Source organism: Phoenix dactylifera, chromosome 10 (assembly GCF_009389715.1).
Source record: "Phoenix dactylifera cultivar Barhee BC4 chromosome 10, palm_55x_up_171113_PBpolish2nd_filt_p, whole genome shotgun sequence".
Classification (NCBI taxonomy): domain Eukaryota; kingdom Viridiplantae; phylum Streptophyta; class Magnoliopsida; order Arecales; family Arecaceae; genus Phoenix; species Phoenix dactylifera.
This window is the reverse complement of record NC_052401.1, coordinates 7253595-7270781: the sequence shown is the minus strand read 5'-3', so window position 1 is coordinate 7270781 and position 17187 is coordinate 7253595. Positions and strand designations below refer to the sequence as shown.

At 44.5% G+C, this 17187-nt stretch overlaps 1 protein-coding gene across 1 annotated transcript; it reads right to left on the bottom strand.

The window, feature by feature from the left end:
• Nucleotides 1–10775: 10775 nt before the first annotated feature.
• LOC103723163 (pentatricopeptide repeat-containing protein At1g08070, chloroplastic-like) lies at nucleotides 10776–12954 on the bottom strand. Its single transcript, XM_008813990.4, has one exon. The coding sequence runs from the start codon at nucleotides 12913–12915 to the stop codon at nucleotides 10828–10830; it is 2088 nt and encodes a 695-aa protein (XP_008812212.1). The 5' UTR covers nucleotides 12916–12954; the 3' UTR covers nucleotides 10776–10827.
• Nucleotides 12955–17187: the final 4233 nt, after the last annotated feature.

Genomic DNA, 17187 nt, shown 5'->3' with positions numbered 1-17187 from the left:
ATATTTGATAGTTAACCACATTTAATTTAACCATAGAACAAAATTTCATATGCCAAGAGTTTAAAAATTGATAAGTATATTAATAAAATTAATATTATATATAATAAACTGAGTAATCAGTTGGGACTGGGGCAGGTTGAGCCTAAAATAGATGCTACTGGCATGTCCACTGCATTGTGGAAAAGCACCCATAGATGTGATCCCTCTCTTGTCATGTAAAACATCTATTTTACTATTTATGTAACTTAAATAAATACACTTCCATGCATGATCAAGGCACTTATCTTGTTTCTCTCCTTGAAAGAGAGAGCAATAAATGAACCCAAAAGGTGGATTTGTTATAAACAAGATCATCTATAATGTATGGAAATTGAAGAGTGGAGACAGCATTAGCAGTAGGGTTAACCAAAGAAAAAGGCCCCCACATTACTTATTGAATTAGTGAAATTAACTTTGTGCCAATGACTGTCTTTTTGACAGAATTAGGTGGTGGAATATTTGGTAAAAATATATTTTTTCATTTTCTGTGAATGGAATAAATTTATAGGGACAACTTGCTCAGGCCTGCCTATGATTGTAGGATGATTAATGGTCGATGAACTTTGGAGATGGAAGAGGTTAATCTTCGCAATCCAGTCATCGGCAAAATTTTGAGTATGCCTGATAGAGGAAAAAATAAACCGTCCAGCCCGCAACTAAATAGCCGCCCAGTTTCGGCCCAATAAACACCAATGACGGACAACTGAATCTCCACTTCGGCCTAGAGCCAGCTCGTCCTCGGAACTCCGCCAAAAGCTCCACCAATTCCAGACATTTGCCGACTCCCCCGACCAAGCTTGAGGTACCTCCAGACAATCGCTGACCCGTCCCGACCAAGCTCGGGACACCGATCCTAGCAATACGCTCCGACCTTTGAGCTTGGGGCGCTCCTCCGAGCACATCTCGGAATCTGGGAGTCGAGCTACTCCCAGCATCTGCAAATCCGACCTCGTCAAACGCATGACGCAACTACTTAACGAGCTCGGTCTCGCCAGCGACCACAACCATGTGCGGGCCTACGCCCATCTACGTAGCCGTACTTCACCACACTACCGTGTCACGTCTCCATAACCTGCCAACAACAGTCAGACGACATCTTGACTACTCCAGCCATACCCTACTGTAACTGTCAATACCCTACCGTTCTCAAGAATAGGCTGTACCGTACGTCACCAGCCAGCCTGAGCTGCGCGCCATTCGGCTCAGAGCCACGCCCCCTCATGATGAGGACTGACAGTACCTCCGCCACCTGGGCCATTCCACCAAGGCTATAAATAGCTCGGTTAGGTAATTTCTAAGGGACCTTTTGGCTGGACCAAATTTACCCACTCTAACTTGATCATCGGAGGGCCCTCAACGAGAGCTCCAGTAAGGCTTTGTGCAGGTCCGCGACCGTCGCGTAGGAGGTGGCTCCCGTCTTTCCCTTTTCAGGACCAGCAGCTCCCTCGGCTCCACCGTCATGGTCACCCTCGAGCCAGATTTGAACCATAACAATGCCTATCTCCTGCAAGGAATGTTGCTTGCATAGGCTGGTTGTGGAAAGTATGGGATCAAAATTAGAAGCTTAAGGTGGAAGCACTGATGAAAAATCAGATGCAGCTCTATATCGAAGCGATTGGCTTTCAAGGCTATGGTCTTTGCCTCATGCAATTGCTTCCCATTAAGGAACTTTTTAGGCTAGTCAATTGTGAGCATGCCATGGTCAATGGACATGTTCTTTTCCATACCTTATCAATGAGAAAAACTTATCATTTGCAGCACAACATAGATATTAGCATATAGCATTAGAGATGTGTTTACGAAATTCCTTCATGACTTTTCAAAAATTATCCAATAACTTATGCTGATTATCATCCACATACCAATAATAATAACTCACATAAGAATAGCCATCCACATCAAAATTAACAATCATCATTGATATAGTAGTGAGGGGATACATAGTAGAGTTGATCCATTGCATAGAATATAATAATACAAATTAATTAAGAGATACAAGATGATGGAGAAAAACTGTTAAAAATGATTGAAGAATACCAAGAAAAACTCTGAAATAAGTCAGACCTCCATGTTGGAGAGTATATCCTAGTCCTTAGATACATGGCTATAATAACTAAGTTCCATGAACAGCATCGATTTGTTATTGTAAAGAGAGAGATTCAAAATGAAGCCCTCTTCTTGCTTTTGTTATAAAAGAAGAAAATATCAATAGTTCCCTTACATGCATTACTCCTTTTGGATGGTTACTCAAGTAACTTCATCCAGATAACTTTCTTTAAGAAATTAATACTGACAAAAACTGTCCTACATTGTCTTTTATATAAATGACAAGTGGCTAATCCTAGTCCCTTTAGATGCTATACATAAATGAATCTTGGTTGATGAATCAATATAGATTATTTAGTCAACCTCTATAAAATTTTCGCATAAATATTTTTCCTCCCGTGGCTCAATGAAAATGAACAAGATGATAGTTTTATTGAGCAAGATATACATAAGTTAATGCATGATCGCTTTTTCAAGCCATTTCGATCGATGCCTCTCGGATATTTCTGTTATCGATCAATTGTCCTTTCCAAGCCAATTCCCATCACTCCTCTCGAATGTCTTTATTATCAATTTATCAGCCTTTCTACAAGTCAATTTTAACAACACTCTCGAGTGCTTTTGCAAGGACTAATGGAGTTTGATGCATCAAAAACTGAATATCGCTCAGCATTTCATAGGTTGCAGTTTCCACTAGATACGCCAAAAAAAATCCTACTAAGAAACTTTTTGGGGCTAGTTGATTGCAAGCATGCCATAGTTGATGAGAAGAATGGTGGATTTTTTCCATGCCACATCAATGAGAAGTTATCATTTATGGTGCATTATAAATTTTGGTGTATACAGACGCATTGAGGGAGTTCCTCTATGAGTATTTGAAGATTTATCGGCATGCTAGCAATTATTACTCGCATAGAAATGATCATCCAAATTAGAATAGAAATCATTATAATTGGCATAATACATGGTAGATCAAAAAAAAAAACAAAAACAAAATACTTAGAAGTTATAAGATGATTAAGAAAAACTGGAACAAATGATTGAAATATACCAAGAAAGAAACGGAGTAGATCGAACCCCCATTCTAGAAAGTCAATTCTAGTCCTAATCCTAAGATGCATGGCTGTGATACCTAGATTCCATGACCAAAATGGTGTTGTTGTAGAGAGTAAAAGATATCCAAAATAAAGCGTTCATCTTTCTTTCATTATGAAAGAGAGAGTTATTTCCAGCAATAACTTTCTTCAAGTTGGGACTACCAGTAGTTCTCTTACATGTGTAACTCTTTTTGGATGGTTATTCCAACAGGTAACTTCTTTTTTGTCCAGCTAAACTTCTTTCAAAAAGTTAATTTCAGCAATTAACTATCCTATCTGGCCCTCTGTAAGAATACACAGCGGCTATCATAATCCATTTAGATGTCATACGTAAAGAAATCTTCATCTGTAACAATTTATTCATCTTATTAAAAAAAAAAAGGCCTGCAATGAAGAGAGACTTGAAGACCCTAATCCCCTAGTACAAAAGGTGTGGGTAATGACCAAGGATTACTCTCAGCATGTGGCTCAGGATATGGACATTACCAAAATTATTTTCAAAAATAATTGTCTCATTCTTCCACCAACATTTAAGCAGGGTGAGCCAATCTCTTGGAAAATTCACTCTTATCATGGATTGCATTCTACCAGCTTTTCTAAAATTCCTTCGAGCATGCTTACCAAGAGGGCAATCAAAGGAGCAGATTAGACCGCAAACATCAGCTCACAGACCAAAGATGACTTGACTATAAGAAATTTATTATAAAAAAAAAGAAGAACAGATAAGTTTATATTCATCCAGATAAAGATACAAATGTAAGTATTCTTTCAATTTCAGATTAGATATATCTTTTATTTTTGCTACAATATATGGCCATTCAGGCCACTTCATTAACTTTCAAAGTGAGACCCATTTGTATATACACAAAATAAACATGACCATGTTGAACCTGGATCAAGAACAATTATATTTCTACTTCTAGATTTTAAGTATTATTATCTACATTTATTTTATGCAGAATAAACTTGGTTAAACCACCATTAGATTTTAAATTTTGCTTGTAATCCTTTTAGCATGGCTTGCCCTTTTACATTAACATTGCCTTTTTCCATAAGCAACTTAAGAAGCAGAGATCCAGCCATATACAAGAAATCTCAGTAGTCATATCTACCAACATGATAGCTAATGCCCATACCCATTCCAATTTGATAAAATTTATGTTAAGATTGCTTCGATCAATCTCACACTCCGTTTTAGCATTTGGATGTAAAATCAATCCTTGAAGATTGTTTGAATGAGTTTATTTTCATTACCTTGATGAAAATGGGTCAGATACTTGGTGTCTAACTTTTTTCTTCGGAAAACAAATATTGATTTCCAAACCATATCCATTCTGTTCACATCACTACCTGTTGGGGGAAAAAATAGACCACCCCACACGTACAATTAAAGCACCCAAATCTGACAACAAGCCTGAGCTCATCATGCAGGCCGAGCTCAGAAGGCCGAGCCGAGCTCATCATGCAGGCCGAGCTCATCATGCAAGCCGAGCTCAGAAAGCCGAGCCGAGCTCATGCAAGCCGAGCTCAGAAGGCTGCCGAGCTCATCATGCAGGCCGAGCTCAGAAAGCCGAGCCGAGCTCATGCAAGCCGAGTTCAGAAGGCTGCCGAGCTCATCCATGCTGCCGAGCACAGAAGGCCGAGCTCAGAAGGCCGAAATCAGAAGGCTGCCGAGCTCGGAAGGCCGAGCTCAGCAGGCCGAGACCAGAAGGCTGCCGAGCTCAGAAGGCCGAGCTCAGCAGGCCGAGACCAGAAGGCCGAGCACAGCAGGCCGAGCACAGAAGGCTGAGACCAGCAGGACGAGACCAGAAGGCTGAGCTGACCTCAGAAGGCCGGCCTCGTCATCTATATGCTGCGGCCATGCCCTGCAGCAGCCTTACCGCACCATGTTTTACTTGCCGGCCACGCCACGACATATTAATCAGGAACCATACTCTGCTACGACTGTCAACGCCTCATCATTCCCAAGAATGTACTGCACTGTGCGCCTCAAGCAAGCTCTGGCTGCACGCCATCTCCTCCCATGATGGGAACGGGCCATCCACGGCAACTCATTACTTCCACGCCCACGTCCAATCGTGACGGTAACCCATTAATTCGCCCAGTCACATCACAGGTAACTCTGCCACTCTCTCTATAAAAGGGGAGCTTCTCCCTCTAAAAAGGGGGCTGGAGGCTTCTTCCTCCCAAGGGAGGCTTCGAACTTGGAAATACAGTCCCTCTCTCTTCTCCAAAATTAAGCCCCCCTCTGACTTAGGCATCGGAGGGCCGGCGCCGGAAAAGCCCGGCCACCGGCTTCTTGCAGGTCCCCCGGAGGACGCCGCTCGCCGACGGATCGCCGTCCGCCAGTGTTCGCCGGAGCTCCTCCTCCTCGGTCCACGGCCGCCCCCGGGTCCAATTTCCAGCAACAGTTGGCGCTAGAGGAAGGGCCCGAGTTGCGGCCATGAAACTAAGGAGCAGAGGAGTCTTTAACGCCTCTCAGCATCATGCTCCAAGTCCCAAACGCTCAGTCCAGAATTCACCACCAAGATCTCCGGTAGATCAAGTTCCACAAGTCCAACTCGAGCACTTCGATGCGCTAGTGCAGCAAGTCCAAGCGCTAGCCATTGCAGCCCAAAGCCTGCAACAAGTGGAGGCCCCTCCTGTGCCGCCTCCACGGGATCATGTTAAGCAGAGGAAGAAACTTTCTCCCGACTCCCGAGCCATCTCGAATCAGGCATGGCTCCCGCTGCAACGACGTATGTGGGGGCAACCAGTGAGAAGTAGTAGTCTAAGTCTCACGTCAACGAGTTGGGGGAAAAGAGAAATAAAAGCTGAGGTCTGGAGAAGGAGAGTTATGGAGCTTTAAAATGGGATTATAAGCCTCTGTGACAAAGGGTACAGCCCCATTAAATCCCATTGTCTTTCCAAGTCTTCTGTCTTCCGGCAGCAAGCAAGAAACCAGCATGTACTCCCTCCTCACGGGCGTAAGTCCTTAGGACAGCGCCCGCGACGTTGCTCCCCTTCAGAGCGTCGCCATCACAGAAGCCCCCCGCTGAGCTCATACAGGCCGAGCTCATGCAGACCGAGCTCAGAAGACCGAGCTCATGCAGGCTGCTAAGCTCAGAAGGCCGCCGAGCTCATCCAGGCCGAGCTCATGCAGGCTGCCGAGGTCAGAATGCCGAGCTTAGAAGGCCGCCGAGCACAGAAGGCCAAGCTCAGCAGGCCGTCGAGCTCAGAAGCCCGAGCGCAGAACACCTCCCAGAAAATCGAGCCAAAGAAAGCCGGTGCTGAGCCAAGTCTTGAGGGACTTTGGAGCTCGGCAGCTGTTGCTGGAGGCTTCTTCCTCCCAAGGGAGGCTTCGGACTTGGAAATACAGTCCCTCTCTCTTCTCCAAAATTAAGCCCCCCTCTGACTTAGGCATCGGAGGGCCGGCGCCGGAAAAGCCCGGCCACCGGCTTTTCTGCAGGCACCCAGACGGAGGACGCCGCCCGCCGACGGATCGCCGTCCGCCAGTGTTCGCCGGAGCTCCTCCTCCTCCTCGGTTCGCGGCCGCCCCCGGGTCCAATTTCCAGCAACAGTTGGCGCTAGAGGAAGGGCCCGAGTTGTAGCCATGAAACTAAGGAGCAGAGGAGTCTCTGATACCTCCCGGCATCATGCTCTAATCAGTGGAAAGGTCTGTGCCTTATAATGAGGAGGTGTAAACCTTTCCTCCAGAGGGCCCTTTTGTGGGACAAAACCGTGAGGGGTGGGAAGGGTGGTTCCACCCGGGGCGCCGCCGGAACAGCGCGGACCCTCGGGAGCGGTCGACGATCCCCGATCCCCAAAGCGGACAATACCTCTGGAAGGGACGCGGATGCTTTCCCTGCTCGGCTGGTGTGCGGGCTGGTGCCGGGGTGCGAACCCCGCAACAGTTGGCGCTAGAGGAAGGGACCGAGTTGTGGCCATGAAACTAAGGAGCAGAGGAGTCTCTGATACCTCCCGGCATCATGCTCCAAGCCCCGGGCGCTCAGTCCAGAATCCACCACCAAGACCTCCGGCAGATCAAGCTCCACAAGTCCAACCCGAGCACTTCGACGCGCTAGTGCAGCAAGTCCAAGCACTAGCCATTGCAGCCCAAAGCCTGCAACAAGTGGAGGCTCCTCCTGTGCCGCCTCCACGGGTTCATGTTAAGCGGAGGAAGAAACTTTCTCCCGAGCCATCTCGAATCAGGCATGGCTCCCGCTACAACGACGTACGTGGGGGCAACTAGTGAGAAGTAGTAGCCCAAGTCTCACATCAACGAGTTGGAGGAAAAGAGAAATAAAAGCTGAGGTCTGGAGAAGGAGAGTTATGTGCTCCCTCCTCATGGGTGTAAGTCCTTACGACGGCGCTCGTGACGTTGCTCTCCTTCAGAGCGTCGCCATCACCGAAGCCCCGGCCGTGCACAGAGGGCTGCCGAGCTCATCCAGGCCAAGCTCATGCAGGCCGAGCCGAGCTCAGAAGGCCGAGCTCGTCATCCACATGCTGCAGCCACGACCTGCAGCAGTCTCATCCAGGCCGAGCTCATGCAGGCCGAGCCGAGCTCAGAAGGCCGAGCTCGTCATCCACATGCTGCAGCCACGACCTGCAGCAGTCTCATCTAGGCCATGCTCAGAAGGCCGAGCTCGTCATCCACATGCTGCAGCCACGACCTGCAGCAGTCTCATGCAGGCCGAGCTCAGAAGGCCGAGACCAGAAGGCTGCTGAGCTCATAAGCGCGAGCTCAGAAGCCCGAGCGCAGAACACCTCCCAGAAAATCGAGCCAAAGAAGGCCGGTGCTGAGCCAAGTCCTGAGGGACTTTGGAGCTCAGGAGCCATCAAAATATCTCCAAAAGGTACAGGACGCCACTTTGGCTTCAAATAATTTCAATATTTTATCTATTTTCAGGATCTCCATCGACTAATCGAGCTCGGCTCGATCTCCATCGACTAATCGGGCTCGGCTCGATCTCCATCGACTAATCGGGCTCGGCTCGATCTCCATCGACTAATCGAGCTCGGCTCGATCTCCATCGACTATCGAGCTCGGCTCGATCTCCATCGACTAATCGAGCTCGGCTCGATCTCCATCGACTAATCGAGCTCGGCTCGATCTCCATCGACTAATCGAGCTCGGCTCGATTTCGGCTTGATCGTCAACAGACAAGGCCAAAGAAGGCCGCTGAGTCAACCTGGAGCACTTAACTCCAACTGCATGAGAGGTACACCCTACTTGGCACGCACATCTCCATATATATTTGGCTATGTTACAGGATGATCGACGACTAGACTACTTCCTTCGCCCGAGCCAAAAAGCTGCTCGAACTCGGAAGTCGGGGGTAGTGTTGGGGGAAAAAATAGACCACCCCACACGTACAATTAAAGCACCCAAATCTGACAACAAGCCTGAGCTCATCATGCAGGCCGAGCTCAGAAGGCCGAGCCGAGCTCATCATGCAGGCCGAGCTCATCATGCAGGCCGAGCTCAGAAAGCCGAGCCGAGCTCATGCAAGCCGAGCTCAGAAGGCTGCCGAGCTCATCATGCAGGCCGAGCTCAGAAAGCCGAGCCGAGCTCATGCAAGCCGAGCTCAGAAGGCTGCCGAGCTCATCCATGCTGCCGAGCACAGAAGGCCGAGCTCAGAAGGCCGAAATCAGAAGGCTGCCGAGCTCGGAAGGCCGAGCTCAGCAGGCCGAGACCAGAAGGCCGCCGAGCTCAGAAGGCCGAGCTCAGCAGGCCGAGACCAGAAGGCCGAGCACAGCAGGCCGAGCACAGAAGGCTGAGACCAGCAGGACGAGACCAGAAGGCTGAGCTGACCTCAGAAGGCCGGCCTTGTCATCTATATGCTGCGGCCATGCCCTGCAGCAGCCTTACCGCACCATGTTTTACTTGCCGGCCACGCCACGACATATTAATCAGGAACCATACTCTGCTACGACTGTCAACGCCTCATCATTCCCAAGAATGTACTGCACTGTGCGCCTCAAGCAAGCTCTGGCTGCACGCCATCTCCTCCCATGATGGGAACGGGCCATCCACGGCAACTCATTACTTCCACGCCCACGTCCAATCGTGACGGTAACCCATTAATTCGCCCAGTCACATCACTGGTAACCCTGCCACTCTCTCTATAAAAGGGGAGCTTCTCCCTCTAAAAAGGGGGCTGGAGGCTTCTTCCTCCCAAGGGAGGCTTCGGACTTGGAAATACAGTCCCTCTCTCTTCTCCAAAATTAAGCCCCCCTCTGACTTAGGCATCGGAGGGCCGGCGCCGGAAAAGCCCGGCCACCGGCTTCTTGCAGGTCCCCCGGAGGACGCCGCTCGCCGACGGATCGCCGTCCGCCAGTATTCGCCGGAGCTCCTCCTTCTCGGTCCACAGCCGCCCCCGGGTCCAATTTCCAGCAACACTACCTACTCATCACAAAAGCTCATATCTCTTCTGATTTGTTCGTAGTGATGTACAAAGACCAGAAATTTGATATCTCATTTAAGTAGAACTGAAATCATAAACCCCACCTTTTTTTTTGAGGGCCGGAGGGGAGTACAAGTCCTTAAACCCAACGCCTATGCTCCACATGAACACACAAAATGTCTTAATAGTTCCTACAACCACATACACTGCAATAAGACCAATGACAGTATTGAAAGCCTCAAAATTGTTGTGTGTTTTCTTTTGTAATTTTCATATGATAATGGGTAAGAAATCTGCCCTGTCAAATACAGTAAATTGTCGAAGCATGCAACCAGGAATTTCCCAATGAAAATAATTATCAAGGAAATAAATCCCTGAAGTGAAATTTTCATGGACTTTGCCTCTTGAATTGATTGACATTTGATGGCTTCCTGGTTTCTGTGGTTCCAGTAACATTGTTATTTTTCATATTTAAATACTGTAAAACAGGCACAAAAAAGGAAAAAATTAAGAGAAAAGGGATTTTCTGTATCCGAAGGATACAATGATGCTACCAAAAAACTGAGCGTGAATTATCAGCTGCATATATAAAATCACGAAGTGGCAATTTCAAGAAACTAATATCATTTCTAACTATAACATTGGCTGGAAGAGAAAACCATACCTTTCCTGAGATTGTGGATGAGGAAAAGAAGCTGCTGCAGGATTAAGATGGAATTGCACACTGTTAGATAAATGGTTTAGAAAACTGAAGCAAGAAGAATAGCCATGAAGAGCTCCAACTTATCTTCCTGAAGCTGCCAAGAACTTCAGAGGAGCATTAATTATTCATAAAGAAGGTGGTGATGCACTAGGAAAAAGAAAACAATTTATAATATTCAGAAACATGGACAAGAAGTGAATATGCCCCACCATTTGCAGCTCAGCAATTGGAAATAGATTTCATGACCCAATTGAATTCGTAAACACTCTGATAGGGTCATTTACTGAATGTTGTGAGACTAACTAATAAGGCACATCAAGATGTGTTATCATATCTTATATTCAGCAACAACTTTGTTTAGCAATCAAAAAACAACCATGCCATGCAAGGAAGAAAAAATATGGAGTTTATGGCTTAAAACGTTGATGATAGCTTCTTCTTTTAGTCTGAATACTCACTTAACCCAGAGAATGATTTAAAATCACAATTTCTGCGACTATAAAATGTAGCAAATCTATGATTGAATAATTCATTAAGCATCTGTATGTAGCTAATTTTACCAATAATCCTTGCAAGAACAATTTCCATCCCTGAAATGATGGAATCTACTTCTATCTCTCACCACAATTTCTCTCTCATAAACCTTAGATATCATCTTAGTTGCTATGTGGCAATCTGTGCATACTCTGAGATTCTTCGACACCCTAACAGTTGCTCCAGGAGTAGATTTGATTAACCCATAGGCGATGGCCAACTTCTCGCTATGATGAGAGACTGATACTTCCCTCTCATCTTCCTCAGCATCTAGTCTTGCATCAGCTATGTTAGGCACATAACCAACCACCTTAATTTTCATGATCATCTCATCAACTTTATCATATATCTCCTTTGATTGTGGGTGAGTGCTATCTTCGGCGAAAAACTCGTTGATCACCCCATCCACTTCAATCAAGCTGCACCCTGGAGTTTTCTTAATCCCTTTCTCCTTCATCTGATTCCTCACCTTTACTGCATCCTCCCATCTACCCACTGATGCATAAATGCTTGAGAGAAGTATGTAGTCCCCACTATGTCTAGGCTCCAATTTGACAATTTGCTTCAATGATTCTTCCCCAATCTCCACATTCTTGTGAATTTTACAAGAAGCCAATAATGTTCTCCACAGAATGGCATTAGGTTCAATAGGCATATTCTTGATAAAGTGATATGCCCCTTCGATCAAACCAGCTCGCCCTAGAATATCAACCATGCAACCATAGTGTTCGATCCTTGGCTCAATACCATAATGACGAGTCATGCAATCAAAAAATTGTCGGCCCTCTTCAACTAGACCTGCATGACTGCAAGCAGAGAGAACACCAATAAAAGTCACATCAGTCGGCTGGAAATTAGCTTCTAGCATGGAATAGAAGAGCTTGAGGGCATCCCTTCCCTGCCCATTACTTGCCAGCCCCTGGATCAGCACTGTCCAAGTCCATGCGTTCTTCCTTGGCATATTCTCGAAGGCTTCAATTGCATTCTCAATGCATCCACACTTTGCATAGAAATCAACAAGTGCAGTGCCAAGGGTAACAGTAAGCTGCATTCTTTTTCTTTTTATATAGGAATGGACCCACTTGCCAGTCTCAAGAGCCCCCAAAACTGCACAAGAAGAGAGAACACTGACCATGGTGACTTCATTGGGATCAACATCAGCCTCTTGCATCTCATGGAAAAGAGCAAGTGCTTCCCTACATTGATTCGACTGAGTATAACCAGAAATCATTGCACTCCAAGCAACAACATCCCGATATGGCATTTCGTCAAATAACCTCCGCGCCTTCTCAACCTCGCCACATTTAGCATACATGTCTACCAAGGACGTCACTAGACTTTGACTACCCTTCATCCCATTTGCCTCTATATACCCATTAATCCACTCCCCCAAGTCCAAGACCCCCGACCGTCCACATGCCGTCAAGACACTGATCAGTGTCACTTCATCAAAAGTTAGTCCTGCTTCCAACATCTGACGAAACAAGCTAACAACCTCCGTCCATTCCCCAGCCTTGAAGTAGCCCGCAAATATGGCATTCCACGTAACAATCCCTCTGTCAGGCATTTCATCGAAAAGGCCTCGTGCAATTCCAACCTCGCCACAGCTAGCATACATATGGATCAAGCTATTCTGAACAAAGTCCTCCGAGCCGAGGCCACACTTCAGGATAAAAGCATGGATTTGTTTCCCATGTTCAAGAGAACTGAGCCTGGAACAGGCCTTGAGGATGCAAGAGAGGGTGTGCTTGTCAGGGGGAACGGCGCGGTCGAGCATGAGGAGGAAGAGGCGGAGGGCCTCGCAGGGGGAGCCGGAGAGGATGAAGGCACGGATGAGGATGTTGTGGGCTTGGGTGTGGGGGGATGGGGTGTGGCGGAAGACCTGGAGGGCGTAGTCGAGGCTGCCAGGGACGACGAGGGCCGAGGATTCGAGGAGGTTTTCGGCGACGGCCGGGTGGAGGACGGCACCGGTTTTGATGAGGTGGGCGTGGATTTGGTGCAGGTCTCGGAGGGTCTTGCATTGCTCGAGGAGTAAGGTTTTGGGGCTGGTGGGGATCAGGGAGGGGGTTGGGACGGCGTTGGTCGGAAGGAAGACAGGGATAACGGTCATTTTCTTTCCCGCCTCGAGGAAATCGTGTCCCGATCGTTAAAATATAAAATGTGCAGCCCAGAGTTTGGACATTTAGGCCCAACAAGATTTTTTTTTTTTTTTTTTTTTTTTTTTTTTTTTTTTTTTTTTTGTGGGTACAACGGCTACTTACCCCGCTTGAATACAATTATATATAAAAAAAAAGAGCATAAAAGTAAAAGTAAAGAGACAGCTATATAATATGTTCAAAAAATTACTCTCAAGTATTGAGCAGTAAAAAAGTCCATCCAGTCTACGACCCCATTCGCTTTCTAATATACAAGAACAGCCTGAAAGGAGCTGCAATCTAACAAGATTTTTAGGCCACATCCAACTGCATTCAGCTCTTAATTGCCACTTGGTGCAAATAGTCATGATATTTTTCATTTTTACAAGAACAATTAAAGATATTTACAAGAAAAATATTTTAATTTTCTTGGATCAATATATTTATTGTCATGCTATCTCATTTTACTTAGTGTGGAGAGAAAAAAGTATTATAATTTATCTCATGACATGGTAAGAAATATTTCAGTTCGGTAAACAAAAGCAACCCTTCTTATAAATACAAAGAGCAAAAAATTTAAAAGAAGGAATATCCATGCAAAAACAAGATGATTTGAAGTGTGTGTGTATATATATATATAGCAATTTTCAAAGAGTAAATATGTAATAAACTATATTTATAAAGAAATATATGGGGAAAATACTGATTAATATTAACATTATGGGGCAACAACTTTCTTGAATTTGGACCCTTACATGTCGCTCGTAACACGAGAAGAAGAAGAGGTCAATCGTGTTCCTTGTCCTGAACAAGCATTTCTTATTTTCTCTCTCACCCTTTCTCTTATAAGCATAGATAAAATAGTGACCAAGCCTATAGTGTATCGCTTTAATTTGACTTCTCCAGCAGAGACAGTTGCAGAGAATAAGATGGATGTTATCTCCTTCGGAAACAGTTATAGGGATGTGACATCCGATATCTCTCTTTCTATCCTAATAGGCCTTTCCTTAAACTTGATCCTAATAAGCCGACTGAGTGGCTGCCTTTGTGACTCACCACTCAGGGAATACCTTATGATCAGGAGAGGAAAAGCTGCATCGGGTACTCCGTGAGCTATGTATTTTGATTTATTGGGTGTATCCATACATGCTTTGTATGATGAATCCGCCAAAACAAAAAGTAAAATCATAATAATAATCTTATGGATAGGTGCATGTTATGAGCAAAAGTTCATCAGTAGAACAAAGCCTAGTAAATGAATTGGTACATGCCACAGTTGGAGCCTTCAGATAGCTCTAGCACTTGTATAACAAGTCAACAACTTCCTATAGATCCTAAATTTATCCCTTCTAGATACTTAACGACAACTCCATGCACCACCTCTCCATGAACAATAATTATAGCTCCAAGCGTATAAACTTATAGTAATATGCCAATCTAGAAGAAGAAATTTCTTGTACGAAGCTTATCTTGTAAAAGCATTCCTCCTGAAACTTGTTTCCTTTTATATGTTGGAGAATCTATTAATACCGAGCTTTCATCTTTATCCTCAAGTGTTAGATTGTTCTTCTTTTATGTTAGTGGAAAGTATTGGCTAGTAGCAACATTGTACCACAAATTGAGAAGAGAATCTCCGGTTTAGAAGAATCCACCCTTCATCATCAACCATCCGCCATTCAGGTGGACGTAGACCGGAAGGTGGGAGACCTAGTGAGAGATTGAAATGGATATGGATTTTGAGCAAGAGATGTTATAAAGAAGAAGAAGAAGACGACGACCGGATATATGCATAAAAAAATAAGAATGAAAACTTTATGCAAATTGTAATATCATGATATTACCACAATAATAACATTAGATCATAAAATAACATAGTTTGATCTTGTACCATCTTTTATTCTATTGGATTTGTTGTAACAACCTAGAACCTTACCCAAAAAAGCTAGCCGGAAGGTATTATTTGGGCTTTTGATCCTGTATAAGTACCCAAGATTTGCCCAACGAATAACCGATGTGGGACTAAACACATGCCCACGTGAGTCCTCACATACTCCTCCGTTTAAGCCCTGACGTCTTTGTCCGACTAAAAGTTCAAATCCATTCAAATCTAATCACAAGCACTATGATTAGCCTGTGGTCAGCCCTAATAGATTTGTGCTGCAATATCTCCAAGTCCACATAGGTTATGAGCCGGGTCCGCTCTGATACCATTTGTTACAACCTAAGATCTCACCCAAAAAAACGAGCTGGAAGGTATTATTTGTGTTACCTGATTCTGTATAAGCACCTAAGATGAATAATCGATGTAGAGCTAAATATAAACCCGCACGAGTCCTCGCATTTGTTTTACTAGCCTGCAGCCTAATGACAATCTCGAATTAATTGCTAACAAGCCAACTTTTGGCAAGAGACAAACATGAGAAGTCCTGCGACCTTTGTGAGGGGGTTCTGGAGGACTGTCAGCTTGTTATTGTGTCCTGTCCCTTTGCAACTCAATGCTGAGCCAAATTAGCCAATGATGAGCAGCTCCCAGACAATCCTCATTGTTTGCCGGCATTAGTTACTTTAGTAACCAAGGTGACTTACATGGCATGGTTAATCTGGTTCGCTAGAAATCTGAGGCAATTCCAGCATGGGTTCTTATCTCCTGATATGTTACTCAGGAAGGTGAAACGTCCTGCTCTTATTTATGTTGAATAAGCTCCCCATCCTTCTATCATTCAGTGGAAGCACTGAGGTAGTTCTTACCTGCTGTCACAGCAGTTATGTTTGGATAAACTTATCTCTTGGTTACCCCCACCCTTTGGAATGCTAAGTGAATTTTAATGCTTCTGTTCAACATTCTATGGCTGTTGCAGGTTTTATCATTAGAAACCGGGACGGATCTCTTCTATTGGCTGGTGGAAAGACTTTGCACTTATCTTCTGTCCTGTATGCTGAATTAGAGGGTGTTTGGCTTGGGTTGTATCATGCTATTAATCTTTTTTAGAGTTGTAAAATTTGGTTGCCAGGTGATTCTCTTACAGCAATGTAATGGATTATGCAACAACCAATTCAAAAGGCTGGTCTTGTTCCATTGCTACAGGACATCGAAACTTAGAGATCAAATCAGCATCTGTCGGTGGTGTCTCGCACCTGCAAGGAAGGTAACGAAGCAGCGGATTGGTTGGCCTGCCAAGCTATCCACGAAGACTTTCTACTGAGACCGGGGAGCGTACTTCATGCTGATCTTCTTTAAATTTTGAAGGCTGATGTGCATGGAGTTGGTTGTTATTAACATCGTTAGCTATTTGTGTTTCTATGTATATGTAACGTCTTGCTAGTTTTCCTTTTAGTTAAGATATTTTTATCCGGATGTGCCAAAAAAGAATATTTCACTATTTTTGTTCCTTTGCTTTCCTCTGACAGATTTGAAGTCCTCTTCATCGAGGCATCAAATCCTTTCATCTGATTTTGTTAGATTAGCCCAATAATTTGCTAGATGTATTATTGACATGCACCTATATCACAGTTCCAGTCAATGCATTCATCTCAGACTCTCACTTAACCAAGCTAGATGTATTATTGTGTGTTTCACCTCTATTGTGTTTCATCTTCGTCAATATTTCACTTCTTGACTTTTTCTTGATAATAAAATGGAAGCAGCCCAACAAGTCACATTCTACTTCGGCAGTCTTTATGGTTCAGTTAGCTTTAGATTACTTTCCACATTAACTCGAATGATGTCCATATTTTTCAGTTTTTGGTTTCCACTGAGATTTGCTCTCTCTACACTTTATCTTAGCTATATCACTTTTCTGTTTACATTTCTTTTTATCTCTTGCATAGGCATGCAGTATTGATATGCGTAGAATTTTATTTACTTTGCTTTGGTATTTTTGTTTTGTGATTAATGTTTTGCAGGATGCTTGAGAAGAGAAGATTAAGCTATGGTGATGGTCCTGTTCCTGTGCCTAAAAAAACAAATATTAATCTGCCACACAGGTCTTGTAACTTATGGACCCGACTCATCTTTCTTTGAGATTTCTGGCTTACTTCCTGAATTTAAGTTTTCCTGGTCTTGATGGTAAGTCAGGCCTTTTATGCAGGTATTTGTAACTCATGATGTAACCTTAGCAATTATTGAACTACAGTTATTTCTGGGTGTGTGTTGTTGAACAGATCATTGACTAAATTCACATTTTAATGTTTCATCTTCGAATGCTTTAGACTTTATCTACTTCATCTATTTTACATTGACCTTCAGT

Excerpts from the sequence above, each read along its gene's own strand:
- LOC103723163 (XM_008813990.4), bottom strand. The coding sequence starts at position 12,915 with ATGACCGTTATCCCTGTCTTCCTTCCGACCAACGCCGTCCCAACCCCC.